We start from the raw sequence: 16,333 nt of genomic DNA on the forward strand, positions 1-16,333 counted from the left end.
TTAAAAGAAAGGGAAAATCGAATCCAAACACATGCTTTATAAGTGTGTGCCTCTATCTATCTATCTATCTATCTATCTATCTATCTATCTATCTATCTATCTATCTATCTATCTATCTATCTATCTATCTATCTATCTATCTATCTATCTATCTATCTATCTATCTATCTATCCTTATACTTGTCTATCTGTCTATCTATCTATCTATCTATCTATCTATCTATCTATCTATCTATCTATCTATCTATCTATCTATCTATCTATCTATCTATCTATCTATCTATCTATCTATCTATCTATCTATCTATCTATAGCACAATCAAGACTTTTACAAGTGCTGTGAAATAACTGTGAAACATCCTAAGTAGGTATTAAAGAAATGTTTTCGCCACTCTTCCAGATGTGAAGATGTGCATTTGAATGGGATTTATAATTGGCTACAGTGGTACCGTAAGTAGATCAGAGTTGTTGGGATTGAATTATAAATACCTCACACTACAGGATAATCTGGAAGGGATAATAGTTTAGCCTGAATTTAAGACGTTTTGAGATGATTGAGACAAATAAATCAGCCTGGAAATTAATCTGATAATTCCATAATGTGGATCTGGCTTTAGTGTCAAACAATTGTGATGGGCAGATTTATCATTTTCAACACTCTTTTGCCTAAATGTAGGAGTGTGTGTTAACACTGTGTGTGTTAACAACTCACACTACATCATTACCTGACTTTACTGACACCCTTTTGGATGAATGAGTACAAATCTCTACAAGGACACTCCAGAATCTAGTGAAACATCTTCCCAGAAGAGTGGAGGATACTTTTTATTTCATAAAGCATAAATTATCATTATAAATGTATACAGATTGTTAATCTAAGTATTCTTTTTGGTTTTTATTGTTCTCACTGTTTATGTGGGTTTTTTGTGTGCCTCATAACAGGTGAGCGCAAGCCTTTTTTTTTTTTTATTACCTATGAAGTTTAAAAGGAACCCCCATAGGGAAGTTTACCAAAAAGAGAAAGAAAACACAGCTACAACCCACTACTACTTTCTAAACACACTAGAAGTTTGTTTCATATTCTTACTGTGTGTGAAATACAGTGTTGTGCAGGCAAATAGCTCTGATATGTAAACATTACACACAGAACCTGGCAACCCAGCTTATAGGACAAAGACCAAGTCCTGATTTGAATAAGAGTTGGCCCTTGTCTTATCAGTAGTGATTGTTCTAGTAATCCAAAATAAGCCTTGCCTTACTGACCTAAATAAAACCATGATTGATTACAAAAGACATAAGTCAAGTCAAGTCAAACTTATATTTATAATATAATGCAATTTTAAAAATGAAATTCATTCAAATCAATGCGTTTTATTTCCTGCACTGGTGCAAAACCAGAAATATTATTATAATTATCTAATTCTTTTTTTGTTAATCACTTCATTATTAAATCACTCACTTCTATTTTATGTTATTTTTTTCTAAACTAGGATACATATAGTGGAATTGCATTACATCCTAATTTGGGAATTCTGGATTTATTAATTTATTTTTTATATAAAAAAAAAAATATAAAAAAAAAAAAGGCATGACAGGTATTGGATACCTTTTAGTATCATTAACACTCATAGACATGTCAACACCTCATTACTCATTGGAAACTTTACTACCATATCCATTCACTTTCTCATATACTTGACTACGGTTGACAGCTGCTCTTGCTGAAGCTTCCTCGGTTTCCCCCATGGGCGTGTTTGCGTATTATCCCAGACTACATACAGGAGCAGGATAGTGTTTCACACTTCTTTTACTTTTAACCTCATTTTCACACAGCCTTTATAATGAACTGCTTTAATTGGCTTCTTGTGGCTGCTAAAATACCCAGGAGGAAGGGGCAGGTGATTGATCCTCAGACTCTTCAGCTTTGCACCCGGTGGCTCGGCTTACACACACACACACACACACACACACACACACACACACACACACACACACACACACACACACACACACACAAACACACACACACACACACACACACACACACACACACACTAGAGTCCAGATCTTTATTAGAACAGCAAGTTAGTGCAACAGCAAAACAGTGTGCTTTTCATATTATGATATCAAATACATCATGCATCATTCTTCTTCCAAACATTGGTGTGTAGTCGGAATTTACTCTTTAGTAAACACACAAAAAAAAGTAGTTCATAATACAGTGGGATCAACTGCAACATATAAAACGATACACAATTATAGAGATATAAGTATGTGTGTATGAAAAACCACATAAAGACATTCATAATGCAGGTCATTAAAAAAAATTAATATAACCTTTAAATTGATTGTGGAATATATAAAATATGCAATATCTTTTTCACTAAAAAAAACCTTTTTGAATACTGTTCTGAAATCAACGATGTGTGATTTTACTTTTTTTTCTTTTTTCACTCTGACATTAGATCTGAATAAAAGAACGTCATCCAGCCACATGTAAAATGAACAGCAAACTAATTCACATTCATTTCTAGCAATCACAGATTACGATTTAGAACCTGGAGAAATACAAATACTTGTAGAAAGTGCTGCAGATCGAGTCTTTCACACACTGGTCCAACCTCTGATCATCTCATTATTTCTATAATAACCTGCTCCAGCCTTGTGCTTTCTGCAAATGAACCAGGGCCGCAGTAAATGAATTCTAAGCAAAGATTTAACCAATGATTTTGTCGTCACTTTACAGCTCCAGGGTTTGATCTTGAGCTCTGATTACCTCTTGTTCTCCCTGTGTCAGTCTGGGTTTCTGCTGAATTTGCTGGTTTTTTTGTTACTCCCAAAATAAACAGTAGGTTATTGGTGATGCTTAAGTTTTTGTGTGTGGGGAGTGCTGACAACAATAACTGACATCCCATCCAGTATTTCAACTTCATTTGGCATCCTGGGATAGGCTCTGATTAAGAAAAAGTGGATGCGGAAAATTAATGAATAAACGAACGAATAGTCATCATTACGTTAATGAGATTCTGAATTGAGATGTCACATAGACGGTATAAAGCTCATCTTATTTTCTAATAATAATAATAATAATCGTAATGTTTATTTTGTGTCTTGCCCATCACTGCTGAGTGTACAGGGCTCAGGAGAGTAAAATCAGCAGTGCGTTTCTGTCAGTTAAGGGTACATGAGTGTGCGTGGAGCAGTGCTGCTGGTGGTGATGACATTTGGTTGTGGGGAATGAGGCACGCAGCGCATTGAACCCGTAGTGACGATACATTGCAGCGGCCACAGAACAATCACCGCTACCAGTACCATGATTACAATAAAGAGCAGCAGCTTCTTCCAGTTAGTGAGGCTTTCCAGCAGGCTTGGCCTGGAGCGTGTCTGCGGCGCCGCCCCTGCACTGCGCGCACTAGCACCAATGTCAGTGCAGATGCAGAAAGCCGGCATGCCTGTCTTAGGTGGCTGCATGTAGCACAGCTTTTCCCCCTCAAGCCACACATTCTTCTCATGCTGCTGGTGCTTGGGAAGACGACACAGAACCTCGCGACTCGTGGTCAAAGCCGGTGGGCCGTTCTTAGGTATGGGTGTGAGGTGGCGGCAGAAGGGACATGAGATTTTGCCCTCGTCAGGGTCCATGGAGATGGTCACGAGGCGTGAGAGACACTCCAGGCAGAATGTGTGTGTGCAGTCCAGCTGTTTAGGCATTTTGAAGACATTGTCGTATGTAGTAAAGCAGATGGAGCATTGCGGCTCAGGACCTTTCTCCACGTCAGTGTCCACTGTTGTCTGGGTGTGCCACACAGTCGTTCCCAGGTCCATCTTACAGGTACATCCTCTCAGTCACAGCTCTTTTACTTCTGATTGGCTAAAAAAAAAAAAAGTCACAATAGCACATTATAGAATGTCTCACAGTTATGACATTCATGTGGACAATTATGAATTACTTCTTCTTCTTCTTCTTCTTCTTCTTCTTCTTTAAGCTGCTCTCTTTAGAGGTCGCCACAGCGGATCATCCGTCTCCATACACCCCTGTTCTTTACACGTACCTTTTTCAAACCAACTACCTGCATGTCTTTCCTCACCACATCCATAAACCTTCAGCATTCTTCTATCGATATACCCCATGTCCCTCCTCTGCACATGTCAAAACATCTCAATCGCCCCTACCTCAACTTTTTTACGTCCTACATGCACGGTCCCTCTAATAAACTCTTTTTTATCCTGTCCATCCTCATCACTCCTAATAAAAATTTTAGCATCTTTAGCTCTGCTACCTCCAGCTCCGCCTCAGACAATTCCTACATAAATAAAATCTGCAACCAATTATACATAGAAATAAGAAGTAAATTATGTAAAAGGCACAAATAAATAAAAATCATAATATTATGCTTTGATTTATTTTTCATGCAGTAGTTGTTGTTCCTTTTCATTACAAAGATTTTTTTATTGTTATATGGCTTCTTCTGATGGCCATGATATTATATTTTCACATTTAGTTTTACTGTCATTGAAATACAAAATAATTGGAACCAGTGCACTGACTTTTTCAATTTACTGAATCATTTGCTGTGGTCAGCTACTGAGAACACACCATGGCAACCAAAACGTAGAGAACCCTAACAGTGTACAAGCTACCACTGGGGCTTTTTGGAGAATAAATATAATGTTTATATGACATTTACAAAAGTAATAATAATAAAAAACATTTGCTTATGTGCTTATTTTATTTAGTTTAGAGAATATAAAATGCAATCCTCAGCCAATAATCATTATATTGCCAATAATAAAGAATACTGTTTATTTCCAGACTTGTGTCATGAATATTAGACTCACTGACCCCAGTTCTAGAATCAGTGATATCTGCAACACAGCATAACTTATCTGCTATTTCTTATAGCTGTGACCTTTTCACCACTTTTAACACTGAATAAAAAAACATCAGCATGAGTTAGACTGTAACACTGTAGCAGCCTTGTAATGCCAAAAGTTATGGATTTGTTGTAAAACACAGCCCCTCCTCTCATTCATTACCATATTTTATTGAACTGTTAAGGTGTTCCTGACCTTACCCCACCCTACCCTGGCTGTTCCATGCAAGTCGTGGCAAAAGTCAAATTAAATAGAGTTAAAGCTAATGATAATGTAGACGCTGAACTTTTCCTTATACACCACATGGACAAAAGGCATGAGGTGCAATCAGCATTCCAATTCATCCCAAAGGTGTACAATGTGGTTGAGGTCAGAGCTTTATAACAGTCTACTCAAAATCTTTCCCTCCAACCCATGACAACCATAACTTGCTTTATGCATTATAATGTTGGAACAGGTTTGGGTCTCCTGGATCAACTGTGTGGTAATAAAACAGGGAAAAGTCAGGTTTCCCAACACTTTAAATAAAATACATGACTGACTGATCTGTCTATTTATTTATTCACTGTATATGTGACGAACTAAATATAAGCCTTTTTCTTTGTTGCATTAAATTTTTTTTTTTTTTAATTCAAGTATAAAAAAATTATACAAATTATAACCACTTTCCTAAAAGCAAAGGAGACAATAGCCCCATTGCTTAAGTGAGTGTCAGATGTTGACTTTGACTTCTAAATGAAATAAATGCAAATGCAGTAAATTACAGTGAAAAATGTGAAAAATAAAACGTTCAAAACCAATTTTATATTTGTAACTAATTATTCAAAACATTTTTAACTCTAGATATATGCGAGTGCGAGTATGCTTTTTTACTAGATGTTGCAACAACAACAACAACAACAACAAAAAATCTACTGCATGCGGGTTCAGTAATGGCTTACCTTGGATTTATAGACTTGTGTACGTGCGGAATGCTGAGATCTCACACCAGCGGACACTTGAGCAGGAAAGCAGCTACGTCAAAGTGTTAAGAATAAATCTGTGTCAAAGAAAAAGGTGATTTAAAAAAATGCAGCACTCATTGTACAGTGTACAGTCATGCATCGAGTAATCTGTTATAAACAGGTGTTCTATTTTACTCGTTTTTATTTGACGTGGGTTAATATTTCTACAAACGTTTACGCATTCATTCTTGGCTGCAGTATCACACGACACTGCATTTGGGCTTTGGGTTTTCTGTTGGGGTTGTTTTTATTTTTGCTGCTTAATGGGACATGTATAGGATATGTGTGTGTTTTCTGTACAAGACACTGAGTTGATGTCCAAGTCCTCTGTTTTGCAATGGGAAACGCACAAAGACCACATTGTTGATTCTGTTTTCTTTGCACCGTCATGAGTGCCCTATAAATGTCACTGTATTTGACACGAGCGAGACAGTCTAGGAAGAATAAGGTACCTCTCCACTGTATCTGAACAATCTGACTTGTCCAAAATGATGCAATATTATTTTATTATTACTTTTTGCCATTGTGCCAAAACACAAGAACAAAGATCACTGATGGATGATTGGGTTGATTGCACTCTGTTTGGATTGTTTATATTGTCTTCAATGCGAACGGTTATCTTGCTTAACAGGCCATCCTTACTGTTTACACTGAAAACAACTAAACACATGTGTGTGTGTGTGTGTGTGTGTGTGTGTGTGTGTGTGTGTGTGTGTGTGTGTGTGTGTGTGTGTGTGTGTGTCCATTTGTAGAGCCAGGATAAGAGTCTTCAGAGCAGATGTTTTGTTCACACAAGCCTGAAGGGTATATGTGTGTGTGTTAGTGTGTGTTAGTGTGTGTATGTGTGTGTGTGTGTGTGTCCTTCTGTCTGTCTGCTCTTCTCTCTTTCACACAATGCTCCTGCTTGTTCTCCCTTTTAATACTCTCTCTTTGGCATTCCTGATGCCCGGGCAGCTTGTAAGGCTCAGCACAGTGACAGGGGGAGGTTGAGACTCGACAATCACCTGCACTGTGGTCCACACACTGCACACGAGGAGCATAAACATCTTCTCTGGTATATATTTACCTAATTTATTTGAGCACTTTGTAAAATTGTAAAATGGAAGCGCATACTATACATTTTACTTCTCCAGGATTGGATGTCGCTCCCTCTACACAGTAGTATTCTGTGCTATCCAAATAAATAAGTATAGAAAGTTTAAAGTTTTCTAAGCATTTTTTTTTAACCAATTTTAAATTCTACACAACAACTACATGACTGATACTTCACACTTGTTTTATGTAAGATTGTGTTCTTGTACTCATATAAGACTTTTAGTTTTCTTGAGCTTGTATTTACTAGTTCTTACCTTTGCAAATATGCATGCAGTCACACACTGTTTTAAGATCAGTAAACTTTACACACTTACCTGTTTGTGTTCCTGTCTTGCACCTTTACATTCTCAAGTCTGGAGTAAGGTACTAGAGATGAAACAGAAGTGCACTGTGTTCTTGCTGCATGCTGACTGCCTCATCTGCACTCTCACCTGCCCTTACTTTCCTCACGCCCTGTCCAAATGACACTGATAGGCAGGAACAATAACTCTGCCGTGAGGCAGGCTTATTTGGGGGGGTGGGGTGGGGTAGGGAGGGGGGGTTGCAGGAAGAAGGACGAGGGAATTTTGGAGTGCAACATTTCCAAAGTTTCTGTCGAACTGTCTGTACATGTGTCTTCATTTTCTTTACTTGTCCGATATGATATCTCTATTTTTGTCTGCTTTGCTTGTCTGAGGGAGCAGAATCAAAATGAGATAAAACAAGGCTCGTATTGAAATTGAGTGTACTCTTGGCTGTCTTTGATTACACAGGTGCAACCGTCTGTATGCAAACTACAAACTGGGAGTTGGAGGCTTTTGCAAAAGCAAACACTGCAAGCACAAATGAAGTTTGTCTATCCAAAATAAAACCCCATGTGTACACCTGGCAGGTTTCAGCAGCCTAATAGTAATGGTGTGGCTCATGGAAGAATAGAACATTATCCTTTGATGCTTCAGAGTCATTGAATTTTCTCAGTTCAAACGTTTCTAATATTACACATTTGTTTAAGCTTAGTTCAACAATATGAAATAACAGGTAGATCTAGGTTTTTCTATCTATTAAGCTGGCAAATAAGCATGAAAGATTTTTTTTTCATCCCTTAAATCCTTTGAAGAACATAACATTTGCTTGTCTGGTCAATTGCCAAATGAAACATTTGTTTTTGCATTGCATTGTTTAGTTTTAACAATTAAGGAAACTCATTAGCATGTTTGATTAAACTGTATCAATTTCTTCTCACTATTATTTAACCTTTATTTATTCTTTATTTTGTTTATCTATCACACATTTTACACCAGGAATGTTTTTATATCCTATAAGGAAGAGATCCTTTGCTTATTCATGTTTTATGGCACCCTGAGCGGGAAGAATTAAAACTCCTAGTAACTGATAGCTACTCATTTGGGGTTATTGAATAACAGACAATGCATTTAATGAACACTGATGTAGAGGGTCATAATAGTCCTTATTTCTACCTTGGAGGAAAAGCAGGGAAAGAAATAAGAAGGACGTTAAGCCCTCAGCAATGTCAGTTAGGCAAATAAGGAAGCCAGCCAGCACACGTGCAAGAGACAGAAAGGAGATAAGTATGACTATCTCCACTCCTCCTGCTTCCGATCACAGTCCAGAATAAAATCCTTGGTCTAACCACTGACGTGTTAAACTTTAAAAAACTTTGTATCAGGGAATATCAACAAAGTGGCAGCAAAGATCGCCAATGAGCATGAAATCTTTTTTATAAGAGTAACAAATCCCTGAGTTTCAGGCTCTTACTATTCTCTGTGTCTCGGGTCTCATTTTACAAGAATTTAAAGTATGCCTTTTACCGATACTCTGAAAGTCATGCATGAGCTCACACAAGAACGAGGCGAGTAAAGCAGCAAAGTGAGGAGGCTACATTGAGAAAAAACAATGACAACAGAAATTTAACTGTAATGCTTATATAGTGACAAGTTTAAGTCTCTACATTTCTATATTAAATGCTCTCTTTGATGTAGATTTGCTTCACTTTTCCAAATCAAAATCTAAAATTAAATGCCTAATCTCTTTCTACATGTTATTTATACTGCTGGGCAAAAAGTAGGGTTGTGCCCAAAATGGCAGATTTTAAAAGTCTTAACAAAAAATCCTTAGTCAGAAAATAAACAAGATTGAATAAATGACAAACGCACTCCTGAGACTCTCCTGTATCACTTTTACTCATTTACTTTTCCTGTAAGCTAGAAACAGGGACTTTCACGCATCTAGTCTTTTTGTATGCATGTGAGAATGTTTAAAATGTGTGGTGTGAAATGAATACAAAAAGCAAACACATGTCTGGGTGTTTACAGCAGGATTGGTAGAGCTGCGATGAATCTGAAATATTTGTTTTATTTCTGTAAATAATTTGACAAATATTTTGTTGGGTTTAATAATCATAATATAAAGGGCTTGGCCTATTTATGGCCGGAGGTATATATTTCCAAAGAATATATTTCTCTGCAATTTCTTCAGAACTCTTCATTGTGTGCACACATAGCAAGGACTTAGTATCTCTTTTAAGGAGATATAAAAAAAAGGAAATAGGTTCAAGTCAAGCCAAGTCATTTTTATATAACAAGTGGCAGACAATGAAACTAAGTAAATGAAATTAAATTCAGTATAATAAAATAAAAAATTAGAAATAAATAAAAGAAAGAAAATACCACAAATAAAAAGGACACAACAATCAAAGGTGGAAAAAGTTCAGAGAAGATATCTTAGACTAAAAGCATAGACAATGTGTCAAAATATTACTCAATTAAAGGTTACAAAAAGTAATTGTGATATTAAAGTGGTTGCTATATTTGGAGGAATATAAGATTAGAAAATAATTGATCACTGATGAAATCAACGTCAATGTCACGTTTTCATTTAAAAAGCAAACTATGTAAATGCAACTATAGTGTTTTGGTTAAAAATATAATTAAAGATTTTTATATATGACGTATCATATGCACCACTAAGATTATAATTTGCTCATGAGTAATCAGAAGTTAACAATTTACCTACCAACTATTAAAAATCCAAGTTAGAGACACTTGTGCAGTGAAAGTTAGCATATTAGCAAAACATACCTCAAAATGCTTTGACAAAATAACATGAAGTTTCATGCCTTCTTAGATAGTAGACTAAAAACTGAAGGCCACTTATTTATGAGGCCGGTTTGTTTAGACATTACATTTTTTCTCTTTTTCTGATAATAAAAATTGTGTCTAGGTCAAGACAAGACACTAGCTAGCACATGCCTCATTCATGCTACACAGAACAAAATTATAAACACAACACTTGTTTTTGCCCCTATTTTTCATGAGCTGAACTCAAAGATCTAAGACTTTTTCTAAGTACACAAAAGGCCTATTTCTCTCAAATATTGTTCACAAATCTGTCTAAATCTGTGTTAGTAAACACTTCTCCTTTGCGAGATCATCCATCCACCTCACAGGTGTGGCAAATCAAGATGCTGATTAGACAGCATGATTATTGCACAGGTGTGCCTTAAGCTGGCCACAATAAAAGGCCACTCTAAAATGTGCAGTTTTATCACACAGCACAATGCCACAGATGTCACAAGTTTTGAGGGAGCATGCAATTGGCGTGCTGACTGAAGGAATGTCCGCCAGAGCTGTTTCCCCTTAAATTGAATGGTAACTTCTCTACCATAAGCGCTCTCCAAAGTTGTTTCAGAGAATTTGGTAGTACATCCAATTTGCCTTGCAACTGCAGACTACGTGTAACCACAAAAGCCCAGGACCTCCACATCCAGCATCTTCACCTTCAAGATTGTCTGAGACCAGCCACCTGGACAGCTGCTGCAACAATCAGTTTGCATAACCAAAACATTTCTGCTCAAACTGTCTCCGTCTCAGGGAAGCTCAACTGCATGCCCGTCGTCCTCATCGGTGTATACGACAGCGTGTTGCAGTTCCTGCTAATATCCAGCAACTTTGCACAGCCACTGAAGAGGAGTGGACCAACATTCCACAGGCCACAATCAACAACCTGATGAACTCTATGTGAAGGAGATGTGTTGTACTGTGTGAGGCAAATGGTGGTCACACCAGATACTGACTGGTTTTCAGACCCCCCCCGGACCCCCAATACAGTAAAACTGCACATTTTAGAGTAGCCTTTTATTGTGGCGACCCTAGGGCACACCTGTGCAATAATCATGCTGTCTAATCAGCATCTTGTAAACAGATTTGTGAACAACATTTGAGAGGAATAGCCCTTTTGTGTACATAGAAAAAGTCTTAGATCTTTAAGTTCTCTCTAGAGTTCCCCTCATGGGGGCAAAAACAAAATGCAAGAGTGCATTTATAATTTTGTTCAGTGTAGGTACTTTTCAAACAGTGAGGTCTCTTTGTCCAGGGCTTTATAATGCTATATACTGGGTTAATAGTGATAGGGAGTAATAGTGATGACATCGAGTTATAGGTTTTCTCAAAAAACATTAATTCTAGAATTTATCTAAAATTTCGGTTTTTTATGGTTTTTAAATATAACACACCTGTTCAGTAATTATAATGTTCAGGTTGAGAGAATAAATAGCATTATGTTATAAATTTGATCAACAAGCGAACTACAAGCATTTCACCAACACATAGCTCTTTTGAGTCTTTATATTATCCAAACTGTGTTAAGGTTACAACGAGCCAGGAATTCTTTTACTCACCACTCTAAACAAGCTAGCATTTAACCAGCTCATCTGCTTTATGCTGTCTTGGAATACATCATGTTTTCAAAACTATTTAATGATAATATTCAAAAGAGTTGGTGTTGTTGATACGCATTTAGTTTGGAACAGTTGTGAACAGGCTGAATGATGCTGAATTATAGTATTCCAGATAAATGATATCAGTACTACTAAATACCCTAGTCATCAAAGGTTTAATAAATGCAAATGGACAATAATTTTTATTGATGTAGATTATTAACTGTGTTGTTACTATTATTGTACTGTCTATAGAATTGCTATTTGTAAATCTGTCATTTAGATAAAAAAAGGGCTTCTTGTACCTGGAAGATTTCTGTGACATGAGTTTCTGCTAATCGTTCATCTACTGTTTTTTGATGTGACGTGCTGGATGGATAAAAAGTGACAAATGAGACACTATACAGCCACATTCCTTAAACTGGTGTAAAGAATAACCTTACTCGCTCTGAGAACAGGTTTGGTTAGACTTTTGACCACTACATATAACAAGCTCATTTTTTAACTGAAACGAGTGGAAGGAGTTATTTTTATCTTTTCCTGGTTCCATTGAACTAATCTTCTCCTTATGCTGTAATTTATTCATGTCGCAATGCTCAAATCCTCAATCCTCAATGCTCAAGTCCAGGGTAAAAACAGAGGCAAACAGGGCGACGTAGGGAGGAACCAAAACCAAAATCCAAAACAGTCCAAAATTCAGAGAGCTGGCAAACAGAGCAACATAGGCAGAGCAGAACCAAAAAACAATAAACAGTCAAGAGTTTAAACCAGGTAACTAGGGAGGCAGAGAAGACCAGGGGTCAGGAACAGGAACAGGAGCAGGAACAGGAGCAGGAGCAGGAGAAGGAACAGGAACAGGAACAGGAACAGGAACAGGAACAGGAACCAGAGCAGGCAGGGTGGCAAGAGTTATCTCAGGGGCTAAGGAGCTGGTAAGATAATCTGGCCTCAAGCTTAAGTTTTGTGTGTCCTTATATACAATGGGAAAAACGGCAAGATGGCCACTGACCCGGAAGTGCGCGCCACAGAACTGGAAGTGCGCCCCTCGAAACTGGAAGTGTGCACAGTGTGCCCGGAAGATCCTGACATTTAGGTTTGTGATCTGCATATTTGATTTGGCACATGTTTTACGCTGGATGCTCTTCCTAACGCACCCCCACCCACCACCACCCATTTACCCACGCTTAGTTGTAATTGTACCTCAAACAGTTGAATCATTGTCATGAATTTACATTTATATACAAGAAGACTATTTTAATCCTTCTCCAAACTGTTCACTGCAGCAAAAGTAAACAAGCACATGGTGACACAGGAGGTCTCAGCAGTGAATTATATTCATATTAACTCATACTAATTTTCTGAACAATGCATTTGTAAACACTTAAAAAGCTTATTTTGGGCCTGTCCTATATTTTGTGTTAAAAGACTCCAGTGGTTTCAATATGCATGTTAACAAAATAATTTGTAGACTTTGATATATAATATAACCTACATATTAAAATGTCACTATATAATGTATGTCAACAGTATGTTATTGGCAAGATGGCGCCGGTAAAGTCGGCTGCCGTTGGGACTGCTCCGGCTACGCTCATTCATGTATATACATATATTTTCATATATTTTTTATAGTCTATACAATTTATTTATATCCCTTATTTTTATCCTTAAATCTATTCCTTTTTTATTTCTTTTTTATGCTTAAATGTTGGTCAGTCGTACAAAGCATTTCACTACATGTCGAACAATTCTTGGGAAAATATATCTACAAAAGTAGGGCAAGAGATTCCTAGTATAAGAATAAGGCATGAGTCCAATTTTTTATAACAGATGTAAGGAGAAATTAGAGGTAGGTGCATGGACTTTGTCCTAAGAGCTTAACCTCTTTGATTGCTGTGTATCCTATTTATGCATCAAGGAAGTCATTAAGGCACAATAATTAATGCCAAGCACTAGTTTATTACCTGTAACAAAACATGTTGTTTTTAACTTATGCCACGTTTCTATGCAAACAGACTTATTGAGAGAAAAAAACCAGAATAACTTTCCTTTAAGTATGGTGAAATACATTTTGGAATACTCTGATAACCTCTGATAAAGTAACCCAATGGATTATTTATTATTTGGTCAATGCTGGTCCCAAATAATAAAGAAACTGTTTTTATTATTTTGGGTTTATACAGTACAACATACCTTAGGACTAACTGGAAAGGTGATTGAAGATGGGCTTCTCACTCAAAGTACTAGAAGTGGCATTGATTTCTTTGTGTCTAAATCTAATACCCATAACTAGGAGACCCTTCACCCTTCTCTGTAGGAGCCAAGCATGTGTCCAGCTTAATAATAGACATTCTTTTCTCTGCTAAACAATTGATTTGAGGATTCATAGCTTTCCATCTGGTTTAAATAGTCAAAGCTCCAGCAGGGCATGGAGCAGTCAAAACTAGGAAAGCCTTGCAGACTTTTCTTTAAATAATATTGCAAGATCTATCACCTGGGCAATATAACCTTGAGTCATAAGCCCAATCATAATATCACCTTAGTAATCTGGCCACCAGAGGAAGGTAGGCCTTACTAGGAGTTCTTACTAGGTCAAGAAAATATGATCATATAACCCCAATCTTATCGTCCCTACATTGGCTTCCTGTTAAGTTTTGAATAGACTACAAACTACTGCTACTCACTTATAAAGCACTAAATGGTTTGGCTCCCATGTATCTCTTCAGTCTTTTAACACGCTACAATCAGTCACGCTCCCTGAGATCTCAAAACTCTGGGCTTCTAGTAGTTCCTAGAATAGCAAAGTCCATTAAAAGGCGGTAGAGCATTTTCACATTTAGCTCTTAAACTCTGGAATAGTCTTCCTGACAGTGTTCGGGGTTCAGATACACTCTCCCAGTTTAAGTGTAGATTAAAAACATATCTTTTTAGCAAAGCCTACACATAACACACATCACACACATCACATCATAAACATGTGCTCCAGAATATATGATCACATGCACATTATCAACTTGTGCTGTTAATATCATGAACAGCAGCTACGCTAATTCCTCTCCACTGCTTCTCTTTCTCTCCCCATCCCGAGGCATCCTGAGGTTTGGCCAGCTCCAGTCACGTCCCACCTCGTGAAGATTATGGACCTATGGATGATCATGGAGAAGTAGATGCCGAGTGTTTAAAGGCCCTGGCATGGAGAAGCTGATGCTGGATCTATGATGATCACAAATGTTGAGCTTTTTATACCAAAGACTGTAGAAAGAACATTTACTTATAATCTTATACTCCAGTACTCATGTTAGTTCTCTCTCCAGTGTTCTGTATTGTTGAAAGATTTATAATCAAACTCTTGATGTCACCCATATGAGGATGGGTTCCCCTTTGAGTCTGGTTCCTCTCAAGGTTTCTTCCTCATATCATCTAAGGGAGTTTTTCCTTGCCACTGTCGCCACGGCTGCTCATCAGGGACAAATGCACACCATTCACCTTCACTGTTGTTTTCTGTAAAGCTGCTTTGAGACAATGTCTGTTGTGAAAAGCGCTATAGAAATAAACTTGACTTGACTTGACTTGACTTCAACTTCTCTTAATTCGATACAATTCAATTGGTGTAAATTAAATTTAATTAAATGTATATGTATTTGTATAGCACTTATAATAATATGCATTACCACAAAACACCTTTACAGAATAAAATCAATTATTAATATACATTTTAAATGTATTAATTTGTAAAGCTTGACAGAGAGAGAGAGAAGAGAGAGAGAGAGAGAGAGAGAGAGAGAGAGAGAGAGAGAGAGAGAGAGAATAGGAAGAGAAAAATAGGTTATTATGTGTTACTGTATTAAGGACACTGTAGAGTACATGTCTAAGGAGTTGACAACCTCAACAACGATGGAACTATATGTCAGACATTCAGTGTCAACCATATGAGGGTAGTTTTTTTTAGTTCCTCTCAGTTGCCTCTGACTTGCTCATCATGAATAAACTTATAGGGACTAATATATAAAGTTATCATTTATGCTTGCAATCTAGTTATTTCTGTAAATCTGCTTTGAGACATGGTTTATTTTCCAAAGTGTGATACAATTAAACAGTTGAATTCAATTGAATCCTTAGTTTATCACGAATGAGACAGGCAGAGGCAATTGTTGTAAATAAAAACTCTCTAAATGATATGAGGAAGAAACCAGACTTAAAAGGGAACCTTGTGGGTGACACCAGATATTTATTTAGTTCCCCCACTTCCTCTTGCAATAAAATTAGTTTTTAGAAACTATATCCAGCAAAAGTTAATGAAGAGAGAGGAGCAACTCCAGCACAAGAAAGAAACTTCTGAGGATTTATGGTTGATGGATGTGCCTTGCCCCCTATTTATACAGTATATGAAAGATATTTTTGTGTGTATAAATGCAGATTTATATAGATTTTCTGGGGTCTTGTTAACATTTGCTAACAGTTTACACCTCTGTGCCTGTCATGTGGGGTTTTTTCTTTAACCAGAGCTTTTTAATTAAACAATATCACAAATTATGAGCACAGTTGAACAAAATATCAGCACAGCTGTGATTCAGCTAAATGTAATCACAAATGTGTCAATTGTCAGTATAACAGCATGACTGTGGGAGTGACATTGCTTTAATCAGGAGTT

General features: G+C 37.0%; 1 protein-coding gene across 1 annotated transcript; it reads right to left on the reverse strand.

Moving 5' to 3' along the window:
- Positions 1-2,055: 2,055 nt before the first annotated feature.
- rnf223 (ring finger protein 223) lies at positions 2,056-7,467 on the reverse strand. The gene is made up of 3 exons (XM_083569948.1): positions 7,286-7,467; positions 5,814-5,911; positions 2,056-3,868 (listed from the first exon to the last, which is right to left on the reverse strand). The coding sequence occupies exon 3, from the start codon at positions 3,820-3,822 to the stop codon at positions 3,175-3,177; it is 648 nt and encodes a 215-aa protein (XP_083426074.1). The 5' UTR covers positions 3,823-3,868; positions 5,814-5,911; positions 7,286-7,467; the 3' UTR covers positions 2,056-3,174.
- Between the last annotated feature and the right edge of the window lie 8,866 nt (positions 7,468-16,333).

This window comes from Silurus aristotelis, assembly GCF_946808225.1.
Source record: "Silurus aristotelis genome assembly, chromosome: 19".
Classification (NCBI taxonomy): Eukaryota; Metazoa; Chordata; class Actinopteri; order Siluriformes; family Siluridae; genus Silurus; species Silurus aristotelis.

Coding starts and splice junctions, on each gene's coding strand:
- rnf223 (XM_083569948.1), bottom strand. CDS start 3,822: ATGGACCTGGGAACGACTGTGTGGCACACCCAGACAACAGTGGACACT.